This window comes from Triturus cristatus, chromosome 11 (genome assembly GCF_964204655.1).
Source record: "Triturus cristatus chromosome 11, aTriCri1.1, whole genome shotgun sequence".
Classification (NCBI taxonomy): domain Eukaryota; kingdom Metazoa; phylum Chordata; class Amphibia; order Caudata; family Salamandridae; genus Triturus; species Triturus cristatus.
This window is the reverse complement of record NC_140594.1, coordinates 156,115,693-156,138,939: the sequence shown is the minus strand read 5'-3', so window position 1 is coordinate 156,138,939 and position 23,247 is coordinate 156,115,693. Positions and strand designations below refer to the sequence as shown.

Here is a 23,247-nt window from a genome sequence, read left to right as displayed (position 1 = left end):
CTCCTCAAAATACCGTTGCAAGGATTTAATCAAGTCCGCACGAATAGTGGGGTCGCGCAGGTACCAGGCATTGATTGGAGCTACCCTGCCCTCCCCCCTCGGGAAGACATCAAAGTGCAACAGGAGTGGGGAATGATCTGAAATACCCCGCGCCAAATGGCGCACCTCCCCCACTCTCCCGGCATAGGCCGCAGGGACAAGGACATGATCAAGCCGCGAAAGGCTACTATGGGCCCCCGAATGGAAGGTGTATTGCAGCTGAGTGGGATGCTTTAGACGCCAACAGTCCACCAATCCCAGTGTGTCCAAAAGGCCAGACAGCCACGCTTGTGCCCGGGGGAGGTCCCTAGGGGGATAACGATCCATAGTCCCAGAGGCCACCGCATTGAAGTCCCCCCCCAACCACCAGAAGCCCCCCCGGAAGGTCAAGCAGAAGGCGTCCCAGGTCCGCAAAGGTGGTGGACTGCAACCCCGGTGGGACGTACACTGAGACAAAGACGACTACTTTGCCCTCCATTCTCCCCACCAAGACAGTGTATCGTCCCCTCTCATCATGGCGCACCTCGTCTATTTCTAGCGGGAGCGAGGTCTTGACCATAATGCCCACCCCTCGTGAGCCAGATGTGAAGCCCGAGTGGGCCACCAAACGATAGCCACGCCGATTCATGGCACAAAAGGTGTTACCAATGAGGTGCGTCTCCTGCAAAAAGACCACATCAGGCGAAATCCGTTTCAGATATTGCAGGACCACACCCGCTTAATCCCATCACCCAGTCCGTTAACGTTCCAGGACAACAAAGTCAGGTCCCTACCCCCCATCACATACAGAAGCCAGCATTTGTCCCCCGGAGAGCATCTCAAAAACATCAATACAATGAAGGGTTTGCCTTGCGGTAGAAACGAACCACACCCCACCCCAACCCACCCATCCCAACAGAACTCCCCCCACCCTGCACCCCTGCATGAGCCCAAACAGCCCCCCCAAAGTGCAGTGTGCCTGTCGCCCCATAGAAAGAAAACTAACTAGTCCCCCAGAGGAGGAGGGAGATCCCCCAAGAGACCCCACACGACCTCCACAGGAGGGGAACTTACCCTAACAGTCAATGGTGACAATAACACAGTCCCGAGCAAGGCCTACCAGTAGTCCCTCAGTCCTGATCCTGCGGGCCCTCCCCACCAACCGCTCCCCCCCACCCCCCCGGCCCCGATCTCCGGGCAAAGTGTCCAGCCAGTCCCCGGCCGCTTCGGGACGATCAAAAAAGTGCGTGCGGCCATCCACCTCCACCCTCAGCTTAGCCGGAAAAAGCATCGCATATTTGAGATTCAGGTCCCGTAGGCGACGTTTGACACCGAGAAAGCTCAGTCTCTGCTTTTGGACCGCCGGAGTAAAGTCAGGATAGAAATTTATATCCATATTATCAAGTCTGACCGGCCCTTGTAGCCTAGAAGTCTGCAGGATAGCGTCCCTGTCCCGAAAATTGAAAATCCGGGCGATGAGAGGCCTCGGAGGGGCTCCGGCCTTAGGCCTACCCCCGGGGACCCTGTGGGCACGTTCCACTGCAAAGAATTTACTCAGCCCCCGAGGCTGGAGATGGGTGAGTACCAAGTCCTCCACAAACAGATCCGCTGCCTCTGCCTCGCGTCCTTCCGGCACCCCGATAATGCGGACGTTGTTTCTCCGGGCCCGACCCTCGGAATCCTCCAGTCGACGATGCATCAGGGCGCTCGCCTGGCCAAGCCTGCGCACCTCCTGTTGGAGGGCCGCCACGTCAGATGTGAGGCCCGAGGTAGAGTGGGCCAAAGAATCGACCCGGTCATTTGTTTTTGACAGATCGGCTCTCACGAGGCCCACGTCCACGAGGACCGAGTCGATCTTCTGCGCCAGAGTGTCGAAGCGCTGGTCCACCGAGGCCTTCATCTCGGCGATGGCGCCCATGACGTCTCGGAGGGTCAGGTCCGTGGGCAGAGCAGGAGCATCAGTCGGGCCCGTAGGGGACCTACGCAGCGCCTCTGGAGACCCCTTCTGGAGGGTGTAGCGATCCATGTTGTTGGATTGATGGGCCGCGCCACGACGGGTAGACTTCACTTTAGCCCGGTCGCCATCTTGTTTTGTGGCCATGGTCGCGGTCCCCAAATCGAGCCAATCTCCTCAAAAAGGGGGTAGACAATCCCGTTCAAGGGCTCCGGGGGGGGGCGACCACCGCTCCGCAGGACGGACCGCAGCCGGCGGGCCGGCAGGGCACCCCAACGAGGCCACACCGCCGCACACCGCTTCGCGACCCTACCTCGCCTGGCAGCGGGGAGGGCGCAAAAGCGAAAGTGAAAGTGCGGGGTGCGCGAGTCGCCCGGCCTTGCCCGCCGCTGTTATTCACTTTGTCGCCGGATCGCCTCACAACTCCAGTACGGGGGGCCGGTGTGGAGAAGGCCGCAAACCTTAATCGGTGCTCCCGCCGGTGTCCGAAGTCCGAATTGAAAACGGAAAACGGGCGTCACCTCAGTTCGGGTTCACAAACACAGTCCCCTCATCTAGGACAGGATTCGGTCAGGATTTATGCAGGAGGTCGCGGAGGTCCTCGGGAGCCTCGCACCTACGCGGCCATCTTGGGTGCGCGCTAGGCTCCTCCTCCCGTCTGTCTGAATCTTGAAGTGAGTGCCAAACAAGTATGGCCTCAGCTTCTTCAGGGCCCAAACCACAGCAAAGGCCTCCCTCTCAATAGCTGACCAACGTTTCTCTCTAGGGGTCAGCCTTCTACTTATAAAAGCAATGGGCTGGTCTTGACCATCTATATTCAGTTGTGAAAGAACAGCTCCCACACCTAACTCAGAAGCATCTGTCTGGACAATGAACTCTTTGGAGTAGTCTGGACTTTTCAGAATAGGTGCACTGCACATGGCCTGCTTCAGGTCATCAAATGCTTTTTGACAGCTTACTGTCCCCTGAACTTTCTTTGGCATTTTCTTGGAGGTCAAGTCATTAAGTGGTGTCACAATGGACCCATAGTTCTTAACAAACTTTCTGTAGTACCCAGTCAGGCCCAAGAAAGCTCTGACCTGAGTCTGGGTAGTTGGAGGAGTCCAGTCCTTTATGGTCTGGATCTTGCTCTCCAGTGGTTGAACCTGACCCCCACCAACCAGGTGGCCCAGGTATACAACCTTGCTCTGCCCTATCTGGCACTTAGTGGCCTTGATAGTGAGGCCTGCCTTTTGCAGGGCCTCTAAAACATTCCTCAGGTGGACCAGGTGATCCTCCCAGGTGGAGCTAAAGACAGCAATATCATCAAGATAAGCTGCACAATAATCATCCAACCCAGTAAGGACTTGATTCACCAACCTTTGGAAAGTGGCAGGTGCATTCTTCAAACCAAAGGGCATTACCACAAATTCATAATGTCCTCCTGGGGTCGAGAAAGCAGTTTTGGCCTTTGCACTCTCAGCTAGTCTGATTTGCCAGTAGCCTGCTGTCAGGTCAAATGTGCTCAAAAACTTAGCAGCTGCCAGTCTGTCAATGAGCTCATCTGCCCTAGGTATTGGGTGGGCATCTGTCCTAGTGACAGCATTGAGACCTCTGTAATCCACGCAAAACCTCATCTCTCTCTTACCATCTTGGGTGTGAGGTTTTGGCACAAGGACCACAGGACTAGCCCAAGGGCTCTCTGAAGGTTCAATGACTCCCAGCTCCAACATCTTTTGTACCTCAACTTTTATGCAGTCCCTGACATGGTCAGGTTGCCTGTAGATTTTACTCTTCACAGGCAGACTGTCACCAGTGTCCACCTCATGGGTGCACCAGTTTGTCTGACTTGGGGTCAGAGAGAACATATGTCTGTAGGATTGCAGAACCTGTCTGCAGTCCTGTTGCTGATGGACAGTGAGGCTGTCAGAAAAGACCACACCATCAACTGAGCCATCATCAGGGTTCTGAGTCAACAGGTCTGGGAGAGGGTCACTCTCTTCCTCCTGCCCCTCATCTGTAGCCATGAGTAAGCCCATGTCTGCCCTGTCAACATATGCCTTTAATCTGTTGACATGAAGCACCCTGTGGGGGCTTCTGGGAGTCCCAAGGTCCACCAAGTAGGTGACTTCTCCCTTTTTCTCAACAATAGTGTGGGGTCCAGACCATTTGTCTTGGAGTGCTGCTGGGGCCACTGGCTCCAACACCCACACCTTCTGCCCTGGCTGGTAAACAGTCAGCACAGCCTTTTGGTCATGCCAAGCTTTTTGGAGTTCTTGGCTTGCCTCAAGGTTTTTAGAAGCCTTCTTCATATACTCTGCCATCCTGGAGCGGAGACCAAGTACATAATCCACTATATCAAGTTTGGGTTGTCTGAGAGGTCTCTCCCATCCTTCCCTTACTAAACATAGGGGTCCTCTTACAGGATGCCCAAACAAAAGCTCAAAAGGGCTGTAGCCAACCCCCTTTTGTGGGACCTCTCTGTAAGCAAACAGAAGGCAGGGTAAAAGGATGTCCCATCTTCGCCTATGCTTGTCTGGTAACCCTTTTATCATTCCCTTTAGGGTCTTGTTGAATCTCTCAACAAGCCCATTGCACTGTGGGTGATAGGGTGTGGTGAACTTGTAGTTCACACCACACTCCTTCCACATTGCAGTCAAGTATCCTGACATGAAGTTGGCACCTCTGTCAGAAATGACCTCCTTTGGAAAGCCCACTCTGGAGAATACTCCAAGCAGGGCCCTTGCCACAACAGGAGCTGTTGTGGTCCTCAGGGGAATAGCTCCTGGATACCTGGTGGCATGGTCCACTATCACCAGTATAAATCTGTGCCCAGATGCTGTTTGTGGGTCCATTGGTCCTACAATATCTATGCCCACTCTTTCAAAGGGAACCCCCACCACAGGTAGTGGTATGAGGGGGTCTTTGTGGTGCCACCTGATTTGCCACTGGCTTGGCAGGTGACACAGGAGCGACAAAACTCCTTAGTATCTTCTGACATATGGGGCCAGTGAAAGTGAGGGACAAGCCTGTCCCAAGTCTTGTTCTGGCCTAAGTGTCCTGCAAGGGGAATATCATGGGCCAAGGTAAGAAGGAAGCCTCTGAACTTCAGTGGTATGACCAACCTCCTGGATGCACCAGGCTTGGGGTCTCTAGCCTCTGAATACAGTAGCCCTTCATCCCAATACACTCTATGGGTACCTTGAGCATTCCCTGCAGCCTCAGCAGCAGCCTGCTGTCTGAGGGGTTCAAGAGAGGGGCAGTCTAATTGAGCCTGCCTCAGATCTGCCCTTGAAGGTCCCCCTGTCCCAAGAAACTCAACCTGATCAGGTTCAAGTTCTTCTAGGTCAGTTCCTTCAGGGCTCTCAGAATCATCCTCCTGGGAGGGCTGATCCACCACCTGAGGCAGGGGGGGAAGGCACAGCCTTAACCCTACTGCTCTTTCTCTTGGGTTGTGACTGGTCCATAGTTTCAGGATCCAGCACTTGTTCAGTGGTGCACTTTTTGGCCTGTGACCTGGTCACAGCAAGGACATGTGCATCTACTCCACTTCAGACCAAACTGAAGTTTCAAGGTCATTGCCCAGTAAACATTCTACAGGAAGGTCTGAACTAACAACAACTTTCTTGAGGCCAGTTACCCCTCCCCAGGAGAAGTTAACAATAGCCACACTATGGGAGGTAGTGGCATTGCTAGCGTTGGTCACTAGGTAATTCTCACCTAGTATGATCTGTTCAGGGTCCACAAAGGCAGGTGTCACCATTGTGACACTAGCCCCAGTGTCCCTGTAGGCCTGAGCCATTCTTTGGTTGATAAAAGGAGTCTGTCTGTACTTGCCCAGGTTACTGGGGCCTACAGTAGAGGACAAAGCTAAGTCCCCATCACAGATCAGAACAGCCTGAGTATGTATTCTGACTAGGCCAGAATCCTCCTCAGTTCCCAGGGTTAACCCTACTACACCCTTTTGCTGGGAACCACCACTTACAGCTGGACTAGGGGGTACAGTTACCTTAGGGGCAATGGTGGCTGGGGGCTTATCCTTTTTGGTGCACTCACTAAACCAATGTGAGTTGGACTTACAATAGTTACACCATGGTTTCTTTTGGCCATCTTTCTTTTTATCCTTTTTGGGACCACCCTCCCCCTGAGCCTTTTGGGGGCCTGGTGAAGACTTCTGGTCTTTTTGTTTCTGATCATTACCCTTCTGGTCTGCCTTTTTCTGATCACCGCCCTGGTTCTGGTTTTTCTGCTTAACTCTAGTCCTGACCCATCTATCTGCCTTCTTTCCCAATTCTTGGGGAGAGGTCAGATCAGAATCAATCAGGTGTTGATGCAGTAGCTGGTTTTGACAGTTGTTAAGGATTTGTTCTCTCATGATCAAATTATACAATCCTGTATAGTCCTTAACCTTACTTCCCACTAGCCAGCCTTCCAGAGCCTTAGCGGCACAATCTACAAAGTCAGTCCAGTCCTGAGTCTATGTCTTCTGGGTATCCCTGAACAACAACCTGTATTGTTCAGTGGTTAGGCCAAACCCATCAATCAGAGCACTCTTCAGGACAGTGTAATTGTCTGCATCCCTATCACTAACTGTGAGGAGCTTGTCTCTACCTTTCTCAGAGAAGGAGAGCCACAAGATAGCTGCCCACTGACTTTAGGGTACCTGCTGTACTTTGCAAGCTCTCTCCAAAGCAGTTATCCATTTGTGGATGTCATCCCCACACTTGTAGGGAGGGACAATCTTGCTCAGGTTTCTATTATCATAGTGCCTGTCTCTATCCTTGGGGATATTGCTGCCACCAGTGGGTTCTGACCCACTTAACTTTTGCTCTCTAGCCAGAGCAAGCTTCTCCTTGGCAAGGGCAAGTTCTTCCCTCTGAATCCTCAGATTAGCTTCCCTCATTCTGGCTTCATGCTCCTTTCTCTCAGGGGGAAGTCATTCCCCTGTGAGAGGAAGCATTAGAGATGCTAGAGACATGGGAGTGGATGGATACCCTTGAAGGGGATCTGTCTCTCCTGCTTCTCTGGGTAAGCCCACTTGGGGGTCTGTATGGGGGGACCCCATGCAAACTCCCATGTAAGCTTAGGTTAGCCTGGCTAAGTCTTCCTACTTGGCCCTGGCTGTCTACCTCTTCATCTGAAGTCCCATCTGACTCATCTGTGGTGGGTAGACCCTCCTTTGTACCTAGGGTACTGGCCTGTGAGGCCCTAAGAGTATCATACTCCTCTAGGAGTTGTACTAGCTGAAGGAGGGTAGGGTTTGCACCCTGTTTTAACTTTCTGGAGGTACACAATTGTCTCATCTCCTGAAAAGTTAGGGTATCGTATCTAGAGGGGGTCTTCTTCAGACCTGCCCCTCCTGAGAGAGCATCTTCTTGATCTCTTCCCAGAGACATGATCTAGTGTGGGTGTGGTGTGTGCACCTACCTACACTAGTTGTTTCTACTAAACCTCTCTGGTAGTTGTAGTCAGGGTTTGTTACTCCCTTCAACCTACAACCACTAAGTCCAGTAGGACTTAAGTATTATAATCTATGTTATATGTACCTAAACAATATCTGTGTGATCTTTCAATTTAGTATCTCAAGATTACAATGGTATTACAACAGCAAGCTCAGATCCCAACCGCTGCTCACCAATGTGAGAAGTTGGCCTGATGTATGATGTCACTAGTTCTAGTGTACACCTTATATCAGTCCAAACAACCCTTATGGTGATTGGTTGTAAAGTCAACCTTATAGACCAGCTATCCTAGTGGTAGCATGGACAAGAGCAGTCTTAGGCTAAACTCTGAATGGCATGTGAAGCCAGCTGTGATACCATATATAATCCCTTGAATACCAAATGAAAGGACACCACAACAGATATATATATAAAATAAAGTGTATTTATTCTAGTCAAACCCTCAGCACTCTTTATGAGATTAGAGGTAAGTACAACACAGTCTTATTTAATCATACATTAAGTCACACAGGTAAGTAATACAGTTAGGCCCCAGGGGCCACGCAAACCATATACTAAAGAAGTGGTATAAGGACCACTGTCACGGAAATAGGGTAGGCCTAGGCCTAGGGAATCGCTGGGGCTACACTACACTAGCAACAGTTAGGAAGTGGGAGGCCCACGGGATTCAGGTGCAGAGTGGAAACACTCACGCGTAATGCGTTAAAGTCGATAGAATTACTAGCAGTTAGAAATTAACAGTTTAAGGACACTTCTGAAGCAGCTAGAGAGTCGAGACTCGGAAACTAGACCCTAGGATAGTCACTACCCTTGTGAGCACCGAAGTACCCAAGTTACCTAGCCCACGGACTGCGGGTGCATCGGTGTGAACTTGCGTCGGGTTTCGTCGTGGACTTCTATGGATGCCTGAAGGAAAGTTGCTGACAGGCAGTCAGTGAAGAGTGTCCGGTGGATCCCAAGGCTGGGATCAAGAAGTGAGGAGACCTGCAAGCAGAAGGGACAGAGTCAAGGTCACTAGCCAGTGACCACGTGGAACCAGGAAGGAACCAGGCGATGTCGTGAAGATTGCAGGTGAAGGTGAAGCTTGTCGCTGCAGCCACGGGGACCAGGAGACTTCAAGGACGACCAGGACCAGGAGGCGAGCTGTCACATGAAGGCTCTTGCTGTCGGCGGCGTCTAAGTCGAACTAGGACTCACCAAGCCTTGGCAAGCGGAACCCACAAAGAACGGAGGACTTGCTTCTGGTGCAGACCAGGAAGGTCTGGGGTGCTTCTCTTTTGCAGGGAAGCGGGAGCCAGTCTGGAGGAGTCAAACCAGCAGTGAAGATTTCAGGGAGCGTCGTCACAAAGGCCACTAGCCAACGGGCAAGCAACCGGACAGACACGGCAAGCAGGAAAATGCAGAAGGGCCCCACGCAGGACTCGTGGAGTGTGGGGGGCTGATCTTCGGTGCAGATGGTGCTTGGGGTTGGGGCTTCTCAATCCCCGGTGCACAACTTCGAGGGTACCTCAGAAGCTGCGCTGGAAGATACTCTCCACTTTTCCCAGGTAGCCGGTCCCACGTCTCTCGTCGCCTCCACGGATCTCAGCTCGGCTGTGGATGTGGATCAGGGTCGGAGAAGTCTGGAAGTCAAGGCTCTGGTCGGGCTCTGCAGTCGGTCCCTCGTAGAACTTCAGCAAAGCAAAGGGCAGTCTCTTGATGGTGCCTGTTTGCACAGGGTAGCCACTCCTTGGCCACAAGGGAGATTCTTCAGTCTTCTTCTTTCGTCGAATGTCGAAGGTCCAGAGTTTCTGTTCAAGTTGCAGATTCAGGATAATCTTATCTCCTGGGGCCCAGCTACCACTCTTATCCAAATCTGGGGGGCTGGGTTACCTGCTAGGTCACGCCTTATGGGTGGGACCTGGGAGGGGGGTGGTTACACCCCCTTCCCTTTGTCCAGTTGCGCGCCAGGACTGGGGCTGGAGTGCCCCAGCACCGGTTTGAACTGGACTATGCACGGGACACCTTGTGTGCCCGAGGCATGTCTCATTCTTTCCATCCCTCCCTCCCCCAATACACTAAGGCCTGTCTGGGGTGGTGCTCGCACCTCCCACGGCAGGAAACCTATTGTCCAAGCTTCCCTTGCCGGGATCACTCCCAGCAGCAGGAGGTCAGACTCGTGTCTGTGGCAGCAGCATCCATTTTGTGATGCTGGGGCTCTGGTTAACTTTAACCGGGTAAGTAGGTTACAACATGTCTTCTCCCTCTAGAAGGGAGGAATAATATCCTCATGGCCAGGAATGGTATGGGGGTATTATTCCAAAGTGTTAGACACCTTACACGACATGTTTTGATAAAGCCAAACCATAGTTACCATAACCGTTTAAGATTATAAGGCACTGGCGGCGGCCCTGACTCCCTAGTCTGCACGTTCCCTTTATTCTGTGTTATCGTGACCACTCTGTCTCTGCCCCTGCCCTTCCCTCCCTCCTATTCTTGTAGGTTGGTAGGACCCTCCCGAGGGGAGCACATAATGTTGCCTAGACTTTTGCCGCCTTGTGGGTTTGTTTTTCGTTTTTCATTTAAAATGAAACCGCCAATTGCGATGATTGGGCAATGTAGCCACATGTGATATCTTTGATCTGTGGGACTCTTACTGCTTGCCGCTTGTGTTTATAAATGAGTTTTATGGTCTCACTGTTTACTAGCGGCCGGCCTTAAGGTTGTAGGCCCATACTTGTATATCTATTGAACTGTGTAATAAAGGTTTAAAAAAAAAAAAAAAAAGATTATAAGGCACTTTAAGAGTATATGGTAGGCTATATCATAGAACAGCTATAAGGACATGGTTCCGAAAGCTGCTACAGGCTCAGCTCATGCTAGAGCACCATCTCACATGTTACCAAGCACTCTGCCTCGAGGATTGTTAAGGCCTGCCATAGGAGTGGCTGATAGGTACACATGTGTCTATATGTAAGTTAGGTATAGGAATACTACACCTAAGCAAGGGGTGATTACACGACCTTGCCCCAGATGAGTGATCAGCCAGTTGTGTCATAAGGAAGGCCAGGCCAGGGGTGGCATAATACATGCTGCAGCCCCTGGTAGGCCTAGGGTACACCTATGCCCTGGGTACCTAAGGTACACTGTACAGGGGCCAATAATGTGATCCTATCCAAATGGGTTATGCTCCTAAAGTACATAGTATCAATTTAGAGAGAGAACAGCAGGGCTGTGGGTCTGATTAGCAGGCCCACAGCCACATCTAAGTCGAAAACCAGTAAAGCAAAAGCAAAAAGTGGGGGTGAACATAGAAAGCAGACCCTACTCTCCTACAGTCTCCACTATTGCCCGCCTCAGGAATTGCTCCAGATTATCGTTTGGGATGTATATAGATGAAATAGTGAAGGAAAGCTCCCCAAATTGTATGCAATATGCTAGGAATCTCCCTTTTATTTCAGCAGGTTTGTTCCCAATCATCCTACTGAAGGAGCATTACAATAAGATGTCCACTCCTCTGTCTTTGTTGGGTTTGAGGAGAAATATTGATGTGGGTAAGAGCGGGTTTTCATTCTATACCAGTCTCGGAGATTAAGATGTGTTTTCTAGAGGAGGCAGATGTCTCTCCCACCTTGTTTTAAGTAGTAAAGCAATGCCGTCCGTTTGACGGGGTTGTTGAGCCCTTGCACATGAGAGAAATTATCTTCAAGTCACTGTGGGCTGCAGATAGAGTGGGTGTATGCTGTTGCCAGACCCCTGGTATGGGTTTGTGGGTTGTAGTCAGGGCTCAGTACTGTGTCCTTATGAACTCACTGCAAAAACATAAAGATGTAAATAACAAAGTAATCCAGTGAACACTGTAGATCGCCAAGGTGGTCCAGTAAATGGCTCCAGGTCTGGGAGTGGGGAAGGCCACAATGACTTATTGTTGTCACTATGGCTCTGCCATTGCTCCCCCACTTTTAGTGCAAGAAGTTGGCATCAGCAATGATCCCATAAACATTGCCATCCGGGAACCCATACTTAACTTGTGTGCTGAGACTACAAGTCTCATGTTAAAATGTTGAGTACTGTCTCTCTCTCCAGTGCAATGGTTTGGGGTCCTTGCGGAGACCTTTGTGACCTCCCGACCTGTTGCCACATGTGCGTTTGCTCCTCAGTGGTCTTGTGGCCTGTTTACGGAGAACTCTCCCCGGCATCGTCTGGGATGTTGAAAAGTTGGCGTTCCTTTGCCAGAATTTAAACCTTATGTAGTATGGTGTCCTAGGGAAGAATGAGGTGGAACCGGAGGCCCCATCAGTACCAGACTCCTCTAAGGAACTCTGTGACAGGAAGATAAGCACCGTGTTTCAGGAGACTCAGGGCAGAAAAGGTCTTGGACCAACTCTATTGTATGGCCCTGGAGTTGTACATGGTGGGCATCTTTCATTTTGCTCTGAATAGTTTCTTTGTGTTGGAAGTTGTGGATGCATGCAAGAATGGCATCCGAGTGGCTTCCCTTGTGTACCTAGTAGAACTGTATGCTGGTCTACGACATCCCGTTCAGTATCTGGTGGAAAAGGGCCAGTACTGTAGTCCGTTATGTCCGTTCCCTCTGACCCATTCAGCGCTCTAAGAATGCAAATGTTGTTTCTGCAGGAGCGGTTCTCTAGGTCCTCAGCATGTGCCTGTAGGGTTAATTGCTATCCTTGTGGCACAGGCGTTCTTGTTGCAGATGCTTGAGCTCCTCACCTCGTGCCTTTTCATTGTCCTTAAGTGTAGATACCCTGCTGCCCACCTCTTCTAGGTCGTGCTCGACATCCCTGTGGTCCTGTGGTAGCTGATGTCGCATTAATTGGATGTCTTCACACAAGGAAGCAGAGGGATCCTCCATGAATGTCTGTCAGTTGAGCATCCTCGTCCCCTCCCTCCACAGCAGCCGGGTACCGCTGGGGCTGTTGGCTGTCGTTAGTCCGGTCTTTCTTCCCATGTAACTGTGCAAGGCAAACTATGCTAGTGGATTCCATGCTGTACGCTGTCCTTGTTAGCCCGGTAAGGTGAGATCTGAAAGAAAGATGTTACCTTAGAATATCCCCAGGCGTCAGGCTGGATTCGGAAAGATTTTTGTCAGCAATACGCTTGCGCATCGCTAGGTGTCGTCTGCGGCTCCGCGTCCGTCGTCGGCGTCGTGATCACCAGGATGACTTCGTCGGAGTACTTAGACGCTGCCCTCGCGCACTGACATCAGTTCTTCTTGTTTCCACGCCAGTAAGCGCAGATCTGGGAAGAGCATACCCATTAGTAACTTTTTAAACTTTTTTGGTTCCGATTTCGAGTCGACCTCGACTCATGGTGCCGGTAGGGATGCTGGGGTTCAAGCTGTGCGACGCCTGTCACCGCCTGATGTCGGTCACGGATCACCACCGCCGGTGTCTCTACTGCCTTGGGGCCGACCATGATGTCGAGTCGTGCCTTGACTGCCGGGCTTGACCTCGAAGGCTAGGTGGGAGCGGTCCCGCAAGCTGCCCGAGATCCGGCAGTCGGCTCCGCTCAAGGTCCCAGTCGAGGAGGAGGTCGAGGGACTGGTCGCGGAGCCGCAGCCATTACCGCTCGTCTGGGTCGAAGTCCTCGCATTCCGGTAAGTCGAGGCACAGTAAGAAGAAGTCGAAGAGGTGACATCGCTCTTCTGACTCCCCTCGCCGGTCACGCGACTCGGCTGAGGGTTCGGGTGGCACCATCCGCGCGGCTCTGTCGGAGCATCCTGCCCCATGCCCTCCGGTCCCTGGGCCTGATGCGACTCCGATGGAGATCCGAGACTTCCTCGTGGCCATGAGGAGTCTCGCTCCGCCGTCGAGGCCTGCCGGCACGCCTTCGGGCCCGCAGGTCCGACTGGGAGGCCTAGCGACCCAGCGCCGTCGTCGACTTCGGTCCCGACGCCGCAGGCCCCCGTGGGATCTAGGCCTGGATCCTGGTCTCCGGCGCCGATGGATGACCGATTCATCTACTGCCCGGCACCGACCTTACAGCCTGTCTACCAGGAGTCGGATGACAGGGACGACTGGGAGGGGTCTGAGGACCCTCTGACACAGCAGTGCCAGTTAAGTCAGGACTGGGCAGAAGAGCTGGGGGATGCCAGTGGTCTCGACACCTCCCCTGACACTGGCTTCATCTCTCCTCCCTCCGTGGCTACGGAGGAGGGTGCTACCTATTCTGTGGTGCTGCGCAGGGCTGCCAAAGCCCTTCATCTGGAGCTCCCTGCAGTGGCTGTGAGGACCAACCTCACTGAAGTGCTTCAACTCCCAGTAAGCTCCTCTGAGCCTCTGCTGCAGTTCAATGAAGCACTGACGGACGTTCTGATGGGCACCTGGTCCAAGCCCTCCACAGTCCCTCCTGTGGACCGGAACGTGGCGCGGAGCCACCGGCCCGCACCGGGCGACCCCAGCTTTCTGTCGGTGCACCCTAGCCCTGAGAGCCTGGTTATCCAGGCCTCTACCTCCCAGACCGCCTTCCCGTCCGCTCCTCCGGATCGGGAATCCAAAAGGTTGGAACAGTTTGGGAAGAAACTGTTTTCCTCCCTTAATGTGGGGTTGCGGTCTATGAACACCGCGTGCCTTTTGGACCGTTACACCCACTCCTTGTGGGATACGGTGGCGGACGTGCTGCCCCAGTGTCCGGAGGAGGCCCAGACACGGCTTGCCCAGCCTCTTGTGGACTTGACACAACGGACTTGCTAGGTAGGGCAATTGCGACCATGGTGGCGATTCGTCGCCACGCCTGACTGAGGTCCACAAATTTCTCCGGGGATGTCCAGGGCACCCTCATGGACATGCCCTTCGAAGGCCGTCGCCTTTTTGGCGACAATGCGGATAGTGCGCTGGAGCGCTTCAAGGACTCCAGGGCTACGGCCAAGTCCTTGGGCCTCTCGGCCCGCGCCCACAAACCTTGCTTTTCGCCCCTTTCGTGGCCAAGGAAGGGGCACCCCCACACGTCCGTCTAGCCACAGGCCGCAAAACCAGCATCGACTTGGTCGCGGATTCTGCCAAGGCGGAGCAGGGGGACAGAGAGCCGGTCAGCCCACATCTGACCCAGCAGCATCTGCCTCAAAGCCTTCCTACTCCGAGCTTTCAGGCACATTCCACGCCAGTGGGAGGCAGAGTTCGCCATCACCTGCTCCACTGGCATACCATCACATCGGACAGGTGGGTGCTGCAAATCGTCCAAAGGGGCTACTCCCTCCCCTTCGAGGCGACCCCTCCAGCCATGCCAACGCAGTACCACCGCATGTCGGGGGATCACTTGCAACTTCTGCAGGAGGAAGTTACAGCCCTCTTGGCCAAGGGGGCCATCGAGCGCGTTCCTGGCCCAGAAGTAGGTAGGGTTTGTTATCCCCACTACTTTCTGGTTCCCAAGAAGGGCAAAGTGGGCCTACGCCCTATCTTGGACCTCAGGAGCGTCAACGCCTTCCTCCAGAAGGAGAAGTTAAAGATGTTCAACTTGGCTCAGGTTCTGGCTGCCCTAGGCCCTGGAGACTGGATGGTAGCGTTGGACCTGCAGGACGCTTATTTCCACATCCCCGTCCTGCCGGCTCACCGGCGTTACCTGCGGTTCACGGTAGGCCACGAGCACGTTCAGTTTACCGTGCTCCCCTTCGGCCTCACCAGGGCCCCTCGGGTGTTCACGAAAGTGATGGCGGTGGTCGCAGCTCATCTGCGCAGATTAGGGGTTCCAGTCTTCCCCTATCTCGACGACTGGCTGTTGAAGGCGGGCTCGCCCCAGACAGTCGTTTCCCACCTCCAGACTACGGCCGACCTCCTGCATTTGCTGGGGTTCTCCATCAATGTGCCGAAGTCGCATCTGAGTCCCTCCCAGAAGCTCCTTTTCATCGGAGCGGTTCTGGACTCGGCGCAGTTCTGGGTCTATCCTCCGGAACAGCGGGTTCTGGATATTCAAGCTCTGATTCTGATCTTTCAGCCTTTGTCCCGAATTTCGGTCAGGTTGGTGCTGCGGCTGCTGGGTCTGATGGCCTCTTGCATCCTGCTGGTACATCACGCCAGATGGCGGATGCGGGCTCTGCAGTGGGACCTGAAGTTCCAGTGGGCCCAGCATCGGCGCAACCTGTCCTTCCACGTCCTGATCTCAGAGGGCACTGCAAGACAGTTGCAGTGGTGGCTCACGGACAGCGATTGGCTCAGTGGCAGATCCCTCTCCCTACCCGAACCGGAGCACGTAGTGGTGACGCATGCATCCCTCCTGGGATGGGGGTGCCACATGGGAGAGGCGGAGATCAGAGGCCTTTGGTCTCCGACGGAGTCCCGGCTCCATATCAACCTATTGGAGCTGTGAGCGATCCGGCTTGCACTGAAGGCATTCCTTCTCTCTGTCCGGGGAAGTGTAGTGCAGGTGTTCACGGACAACCCCACCGCCATGTGGTATTGCAACAAACCGGGGGGGTGGGGTCGTGGACCCTTTGTCAGGAGGCTCTGCATCTCTGGACATGGCTGGAACATCAGGGCATCACCCTGGTGGTTCAACACCTGGCGGGCTCTCTGAACACCAGGGCGGACGAACTTAGCCGCCGGTGCATGATGGATCACGAGTGGCATCTGAACTCGGACGTTGCGCAAGGCCTCTTTCGGCAGTGGAGAGAGCCTTAGTTAGATCTATTCGCCACCGAAGAGAACGTGCAATGTCATCAGTTCTGCGTGTTGGAATTTCCAAGGCGGCACTCACTCGGCGACGCTTTTCGTCGCGAGTGGAGTTGCGGTCTGTTGTATGCCTTTCTGCCTATACCACTTCTGCCCACAGTGCTGTAGAAGATCAGGCGCGACCGCGCCCAAGTCATCCTTGTGGCTCCGGATTGGGCACGAAGATACTGGTATCCCGAGCTACTCAGTCTGTCAATCGATCCCCCGATTCGACTGCCTCTTCAGGAGGACCTTCTGTCACAGCAGCAGGCGACGGTCCTCCACCCGAACCTGTCCAGCCTCCACCTCCATGCGTGGAGATTGAGCGGTGGCAGTTGATGCCATTTGATTTGCCTCCTGAAGTCTGTGATGTTCTGTCAGCCGGGCATCCCTCCACTAAAACGGTATACGCCTGTAGGTGGAACAAATGTGTGGCATGGTGCACAGCAAAGGCTGTGGATCCCCTTTCCGCCCCTCTTTCTGAGGTTCTCCTCTTTCTTCTTTCCCTGGCCCAGCAGGGCTCTGCTCTGGGCACCCTCAAGGGATATCTTTCAGCTGTTTATGCTTTCTTATGGCTTCCTGATCAGCCTTCTCTTTTCAAGTCCCCGGTTGTTGCTCGATTCTTTAAAGACATTACTCGTATGTCTCCTCCTGTCCCCTTCGTAATGCCTCAGTGGGATTTGAACCTGGTGTTAACCTATCTGATGTGCGCTCCTTTTGAGCCTCTTCATAATTGTCCTCTTCGTCTTCTGACTCTTAAGACTGCTTTCCTGGTTGCCATCCCCTCTGCTAGACGGGTGAGTGAGCTCCAGGCTCTCTCTTCTAAGCCTCCTTTCCTCTCTGTCCATCCGGACAAGGTTGTTCTCAGGACTCGTCCTTCCTTTCTCCCTAAGGTGGTAACTGCTTTTCACATCGGCCAGTCTGTTACATTGCCCACCTTTCGCCTCCACATCCCTCGAAAGAGGAAGAGAGGCTCCACCATCTGGACCTAAAACGAGCACTGTCCTTCTATCTGGACCGTACGAAACAGTTCCGGGTGGACGACCAACTCTTTGTTGGCTACGTGGGCGCTAAGAAGGGGCGGGCAGTGCACAAGCGAACCATCTCTCGGTGGGTCTTTCTGTGCATTAAGGCCTGTTATTCCTTGGCTAAGAAGGAGCTTCCTGTGGGGCTGAGGGCCCATTCCACTTGGGCCACAGCAGCTACTACTGCCCTGGGTCGGGGAGTCCCTCTGCAGGACATTTGTCAGGCAGCTACGTGGGCCTCGCTGCACACGTTTGCTAAGCATTACTGCCTGGACAGCCAAGTCCGGAGAGACGGCTTCTTTGGCCGTTCCGTTCTCCAGGACTTCCTGGTGTGATCTTGGTTCGCAGACCCACCACCGGGGTTGGTATTGCTGGGATATCTATTCTAAGGTAAGGAATCTAACTAACGTGTTTCTTTCAGATGAACAAGTTACTTACCTTCGGTAACGATATATCTGTAACAAACATTAGTTAGTTAGATTCCTTACTGCCCCACCCATCCTCCCCGTTCTGCGAACTCGTATCTAGGGTTAAGGTCATCCCTTTCAGGGCCCTAGATTCATGGCACCAGTGTCGGTTTCTTGCATGGCTCTGTGTTCCTGGCGCGGAAAGCTATGTACAAGAACTGACGTCCGCGCGCGAGGGCGGCATCCTAGTACTCCGACGTCATCCCGGCGATCACGACGCCGCCGACGACGGACCCGGAGCCGCAGACGCCTAGCGACGCGCAAGGTTATTGCTGACAAATCTTTCCGGATCCAGCCTGACGCCTGGGGATATTCTAAGGTAAGGAATCTAACTAACTAATGTTTCTTACAGATATATCGTTACCGAAGGTATGTAACTTGTTCTTTAATGATGGTGTGGTGACGTTTGACGCTTGGTTTTATAAACATGACCTTGTGAAACTAATCACTTAAAGAAGGAATCCTATCAATTATTGTACACATTTATTTCTTCTTAAATTAGTCCTTTGGCTCTGAGTTTTACTTACTCTTCCTCAAGAAATCTTGAGTATCCTCTTTGAAGATGTTGATCTTGTAGATGCAATTGCAAACCTTTTCCATAATAATAATCTATATATTTGTCAATGTTGATGATCTTAATCTGAACCTCTATGATCTTCTCTTCTTTTATGCAGATGTCTGTATATTATCAAATAAGAAATAGTTTTGATAGTGCTTTACACTTGAATATAATATGTTTGGCAGTTACCCAGCTTGTTTGACAAATTACACAAAAGATACTGACTAACCTGTTCATCATCATCATCATCATCTTTAATCGATCATGTTAAAAATAACCATAAAAGCACATACAAATACGTCAATAAAAAATATTATTACTAAATATTATCATTTAAAATTCCAAATATTTCTTCACAATCCTAGAATAAGATGGGAATGCATTATAATCCATAAAAGGTAATACATTTCATATCGCGGGTGTGATTACATTATGATTACTGATCGGACTCAGTGGACTACATATCATCCCCTTCCTTTTCCTCATGCAGGCCCATAAGAATGTTGCTACAGAGTAGCAAACCAGAGGGTCGGGGAGTGTTTTTAAAAAGTATAACGCTAACCGACACAGCTTTAAGCCCATTTTCTTTAGAATTGGTCTCAAATGGGCTTTCCTTTCACTACCATAGAGCCCGCAGAATAAAACCAAATGCAGTTCAGTTTGGGGTGATAAATTATCACACGGGCACATGCTTAAATTAGAGTGGTTATACGTTTTATCAGGATAACCAAGCATTAAAGGTATCAAGTTAGTGCGGAATCTTATCCGTATAAATCTATGTTGCGCGCTGTTTATGTTGGCTAGGTATGAAAAATCTCCCTCCATTAGTGGTGGGTTAAGGTAATAAACCTGTGCTACGTGTTTCTCTTTGTACTGTTCCCTACGCTTGTAATCAGCCATCAACATAAACTTGTCAATAACTTTCTGCTTGGACATCTTCTTACAGACCAAAGGATCTTTAAAAAGTTCACGGAGATCTATCTCTTTAAAAACTGTCTCCACGTAGCTTAGTCAATTGGATCTTTTCCAGTTATCCATCTTTACGCAACTCTTAATTACCATTTGGGTCAGAGGTACTCTGTCTCTCCTCCAAGTAGAATGCCATAGGAGGAGTGGAGCTAATTGTATATAGTCTGATATGTAAGAGAGGGCCAATTCAGTGTGTAAGATCCCATTCGTGAAGGAGAGGGGGAGGCCCACTACAGATTTAAAAAATGTATTTTCGATGGTTTGTAGTGGTGTAGATATAACCGTACCCCAAACCCCAGCTCCATAGATCACGGCTGCTTTTACTCTGGCCTGATATGTTTTTTATTGGCAATAGGGGTTTGGCACCCAATTTCTTTGCAAAAGATTTTACGGCAGTAAAACCCCTCTCCACCACCAGCCTCCTTCCTTCCATCAATTTTGCCCATGACAGATCTTTGTCAAAAGAATACCTAAATAGGGGAAAGAATCTACAACCTAAATTTTTCCTGCGTCCGCGCTAAAATGCGGGACTTTGTGTCTTTTAGTACCCCCAGCTATAATTATGAAATAGTTGAATTGATTTACTTTTAGCTGTAGTGAGTCCATGAAAGAGACATACGCTGTTATTAGCCTTTGTAGTCCAATCCCCGTTCTTGCAATTAAAACCGCATCCTCTGCGTAGGACAGTATTGGTAGCATTTGGTTTTCATAGAGGGGAACGTCCCTAGTAGCCACTAAGCGCCTTCTCCATCCATTTGTATATAGGGAGAAGAGAAATGGGGCTAATACGCAACCCTGTCTTACTCCTTTGGAAATTTTAAAAAGGCGTGTACAATCTCCCAATTTAGTGTAACGCACGGAGGCTGTTGCGTTTACGTACGATTGCCTGATGAAATTTAAAATAGCAGGTTCAACCCCCATCCCCTCCATTATGTCCCATAGTTTATCATGGACCACGCAGTCGAACGCTGCGCTCAGGTCCATGAACGCCATGTATAATTTACCATCTTTCATGCTGGTGTATTTTTCAATGGTCAATGCTAAATTCAAGCATTGATCCACGGTGCCCCTCACCTGCTGGAAGCCATACTGGGCCTGAATCAAGATCTTATTTGCTGTAGCCCAGCTCTCTAATCTAGAGAGAAGGAGACGGCCCATAAGCTTTGATGTTGTGTCCAGCAGGGATATTGGCCTATAATTGTTAGGGATGACCCTATCTTCTTTTTTATGAATGGGTACAATGACCCCCGAGGACCCCGAAGGAGGCGGGCCTATCAGAGCTATGCTATTTAGGACATTGGTTAAAAGTGGGATCCACAGGTCGGGGTTAGTTTGAAAGAGATCGATTGGAACCCCGTCCGGTCCTGGGGCCTTTCCCGTGCTGCATGAATTCTGCGCCACCTTTACTTCATTGAGTGAGAATGATTTTGGTACATAAGATGTTTCCTGGGTAGTCACATAATGGTTATTGGTGACAGGACATGAGGAGAAGATTTTCTCATAATAAGTGACTCCTCATCTACATTTACATCCTTTGAGGGGTCAATATGGGTTTTAAAATAGGGCGCATAGACTATTTTCCAAAATTCACAGCTATTTCCAAAACAGGCTGCCTTTTCCAAATCAGCCCATAGGTCATCCCTGATTTCTTTTTCTCCTATTTTCCTTACCAATTTATATGAAGCCCGGAGCGTTCTTATTTTATCGTGATTCCTAGGCTTGACTTTTAAGGCAAACAGTGCCTTTCTAGCTTTTGTACATGGGGAATTGAACCAGCCCCTGCCTTTCCCACTATATAAGGTTTTAGTTTTAGTTAGGGCCGATTTTATTTTTGATAGGATATTACAAAAGGCTGGGACCACTATCCCTGCCTCAGCTTCCGGGTCTAAACATAATTGAATGTCATCTTGTGTGTTTGATATGAGTTCAAGGACGAGTTTTGTTGCATCTATATGGGCGCATTTAAGCTGTATCCCGTTTTTCCTAGACACGATTGGCGTTACAGCATTTCTACGAGGTTGTCCCTCAGATGTTAAAGCCTTCAACTCCATCGAAACCATAGAGTGGTCACTATATGTCGTGAAGGAGTTGCATGTCCTTACAACCCTCTCAGCTAAAGGGGTCATCAATATATAATCTATCGTGGACTCCACCCCATTTCGTAAAAAGGAACTCGGGAGGCTATTTTTGTTTTAATCTAGATCAAGGATTATTTCTAGGTTTAATGAGCCCATTAGCTTATTTAAACCATTTCCATATTCACTGTGTATGAAGTGATATATAGGGTTCCCCCTCATGTCCTCTACCCCGCATACTGGCGAATTTTTGTAATTGCAAGGGTGAATATTAAAGTCACCTAGCCATATGATGTCAACATTAGAGGTCTTGTTATTGCTCATAATCTCTACAATAGCTTTATCGACTTCTCCCACGATCGTATGCATCTTTGGGCCAATTCTGTTATTATAATAATTTATCAGAACCCATACTCCTTCCTGGTATATCTCCATTATCAAAATGTGAAATTTTGATTGGGATGTGATTTCATATTTGCCTTTATTGGTACGTTGTTCCGTATTAAAGTCAAGATTTTCCCTCTTTGCCCTTCTTGAAGTGGATGGAATTGCCTGGGTCAGGATGGATCGATAACCGTTTATGAATAAGGGTTCCGTGGCCCATGTTTCCTGGAAACAAACTATTTCCTGATCCTGCCATGTCTTTAACCAGTTGGTATCGCTCAACTTAAGTGCGATGCCAGCCACATTCCATGAGGCTATATTCAAGACATTTCTTGTTCTCTCCTTGTATGTAGGGGATGGTTGTGGGCTCGCGCTATTAAGCTGACTGGGCGGGTATTGCCTTTCATCACATGGCTGTGGACTTGTGAGTGCTGAATGTAGTCAGTCACAAGCATCGAGGTCAGACAAGGGAGCATGTCTGTTCTTGAACCTCCAGTCCATGATCTCACTATTTCCCCCTGGGAAGCCCCCACCTTTGTCCTTCCCTGATCCATAAATGACCCATTGGTCTTAGTAAAGTGGGGGGTTTATAAAAGAAGCCCAGTGGTAGATCAGTGATGCATGAGTTTTTTTTATATGATCATTGCCCAGATGCTCCAGGAGGAAACCAACAGATTCACTTTTAAAGTTTAAAACCACAGTCTCCCAGTAATTCTTTCCTAGCAGGACCCACCCAATGTACTCTTCTCGCCATTATCATCGGGCTTGCAATATTGCTGCCTGTGCCCCCCATCCCCCCTCCAAGGTTTGGGTTAGCCAATGTAGTGCTTTGGACATTAGTTGGGATGTTGATTCTATCTGCCCTTGCGTTGGCACAGTTCCCAAAATTAACACCAAAAGCGCAGCTGCTGGTGGTAGGTGAAGAGTCTTTACATCCGTCGCTTGACTGCTCGGACCCATTCTCATTTCTTTATAGCTGACCAGACTAACCTTTTCATTTTATGTAATTGAGCCTTCATTTCAAAAATTGTTTCTTTTTCCAATATGTTTGCTTCTCTTTACAGCATAAAATATCACTGTGACATCAGTTTTACCTCTAAGATGTTGTATTTTTGCCTTTTCCTCCTAGAAGGAAGATGGAGATTGTGAAGAAGCTCACGAGTTAATGAAACTGGTTAATAATTTGCAAGATTTGGTGGACCTGCATAGAAAGTACAACTGCAAATTAACCCTTTATGACTTTGAAAAGGTAAAATGTAAACATGACTATGAAGTAGAATGCATCTTAAGTTTGGTAGTTGAGTTTGTATCTGTAATCAAGTTTGTTGTCATTGGAAGTTTGGTGAAAACTAGTGTCATTTGTCAGTGAGCTTAACCATGATTTTACTTAGGATAGATAATGCAGTTTTCATATTTCTTTGTACTATCTAATTTAGGTTTTATGAGGTTTGTATGCATCTTTTTTTAACTGTGTTGTTCCCAAACTGTTTCTTGGTCTGATCATGGTGTTACATGTTAGCATGAAAATATTTTGAGCAGTCTCAGAAGTCTTTTCTACTAAAGCTATGTTAACTTCTTGCATCTACAGTTCTGTGGATCTTAAGGAACAAAGCTTAATTATGAAGACCACAACCAAAAATTAACAGTGATCTTTCTTTTTTCATTGAATATAACTTGGAGTGTAATTTTGAATCATAATTAGAAATTTCTGAA

At 50.2% G+C, this 23,247-nt stretch overlaps 1 protein-coding gene across 2 annotated transcripts in view; it reads left to right on the top strand.

Annotated features, from left to right (window-relative positions):
- Positions 1 to 23,247, top strand: part of KNTC1 (kinetochore associated 1) — a 1,031,844-nt gene that overhangs the window by 232,330 nt on the left and 776,267 nt on the right. For both annotated transcript variants that reach the window (XM_085636469.1, XM_085636468.1), the window contains exon 25: positions 22,664 to 22,783. In XM_085636469.1, coding sequence (XP_085492595.1) covers positions 22,664 to 22,783 — 120 coding nt within the window. The remainder of the gene's footprint in view (positions 1 to 22,663; positions 22,784 to 23,247) is intronic.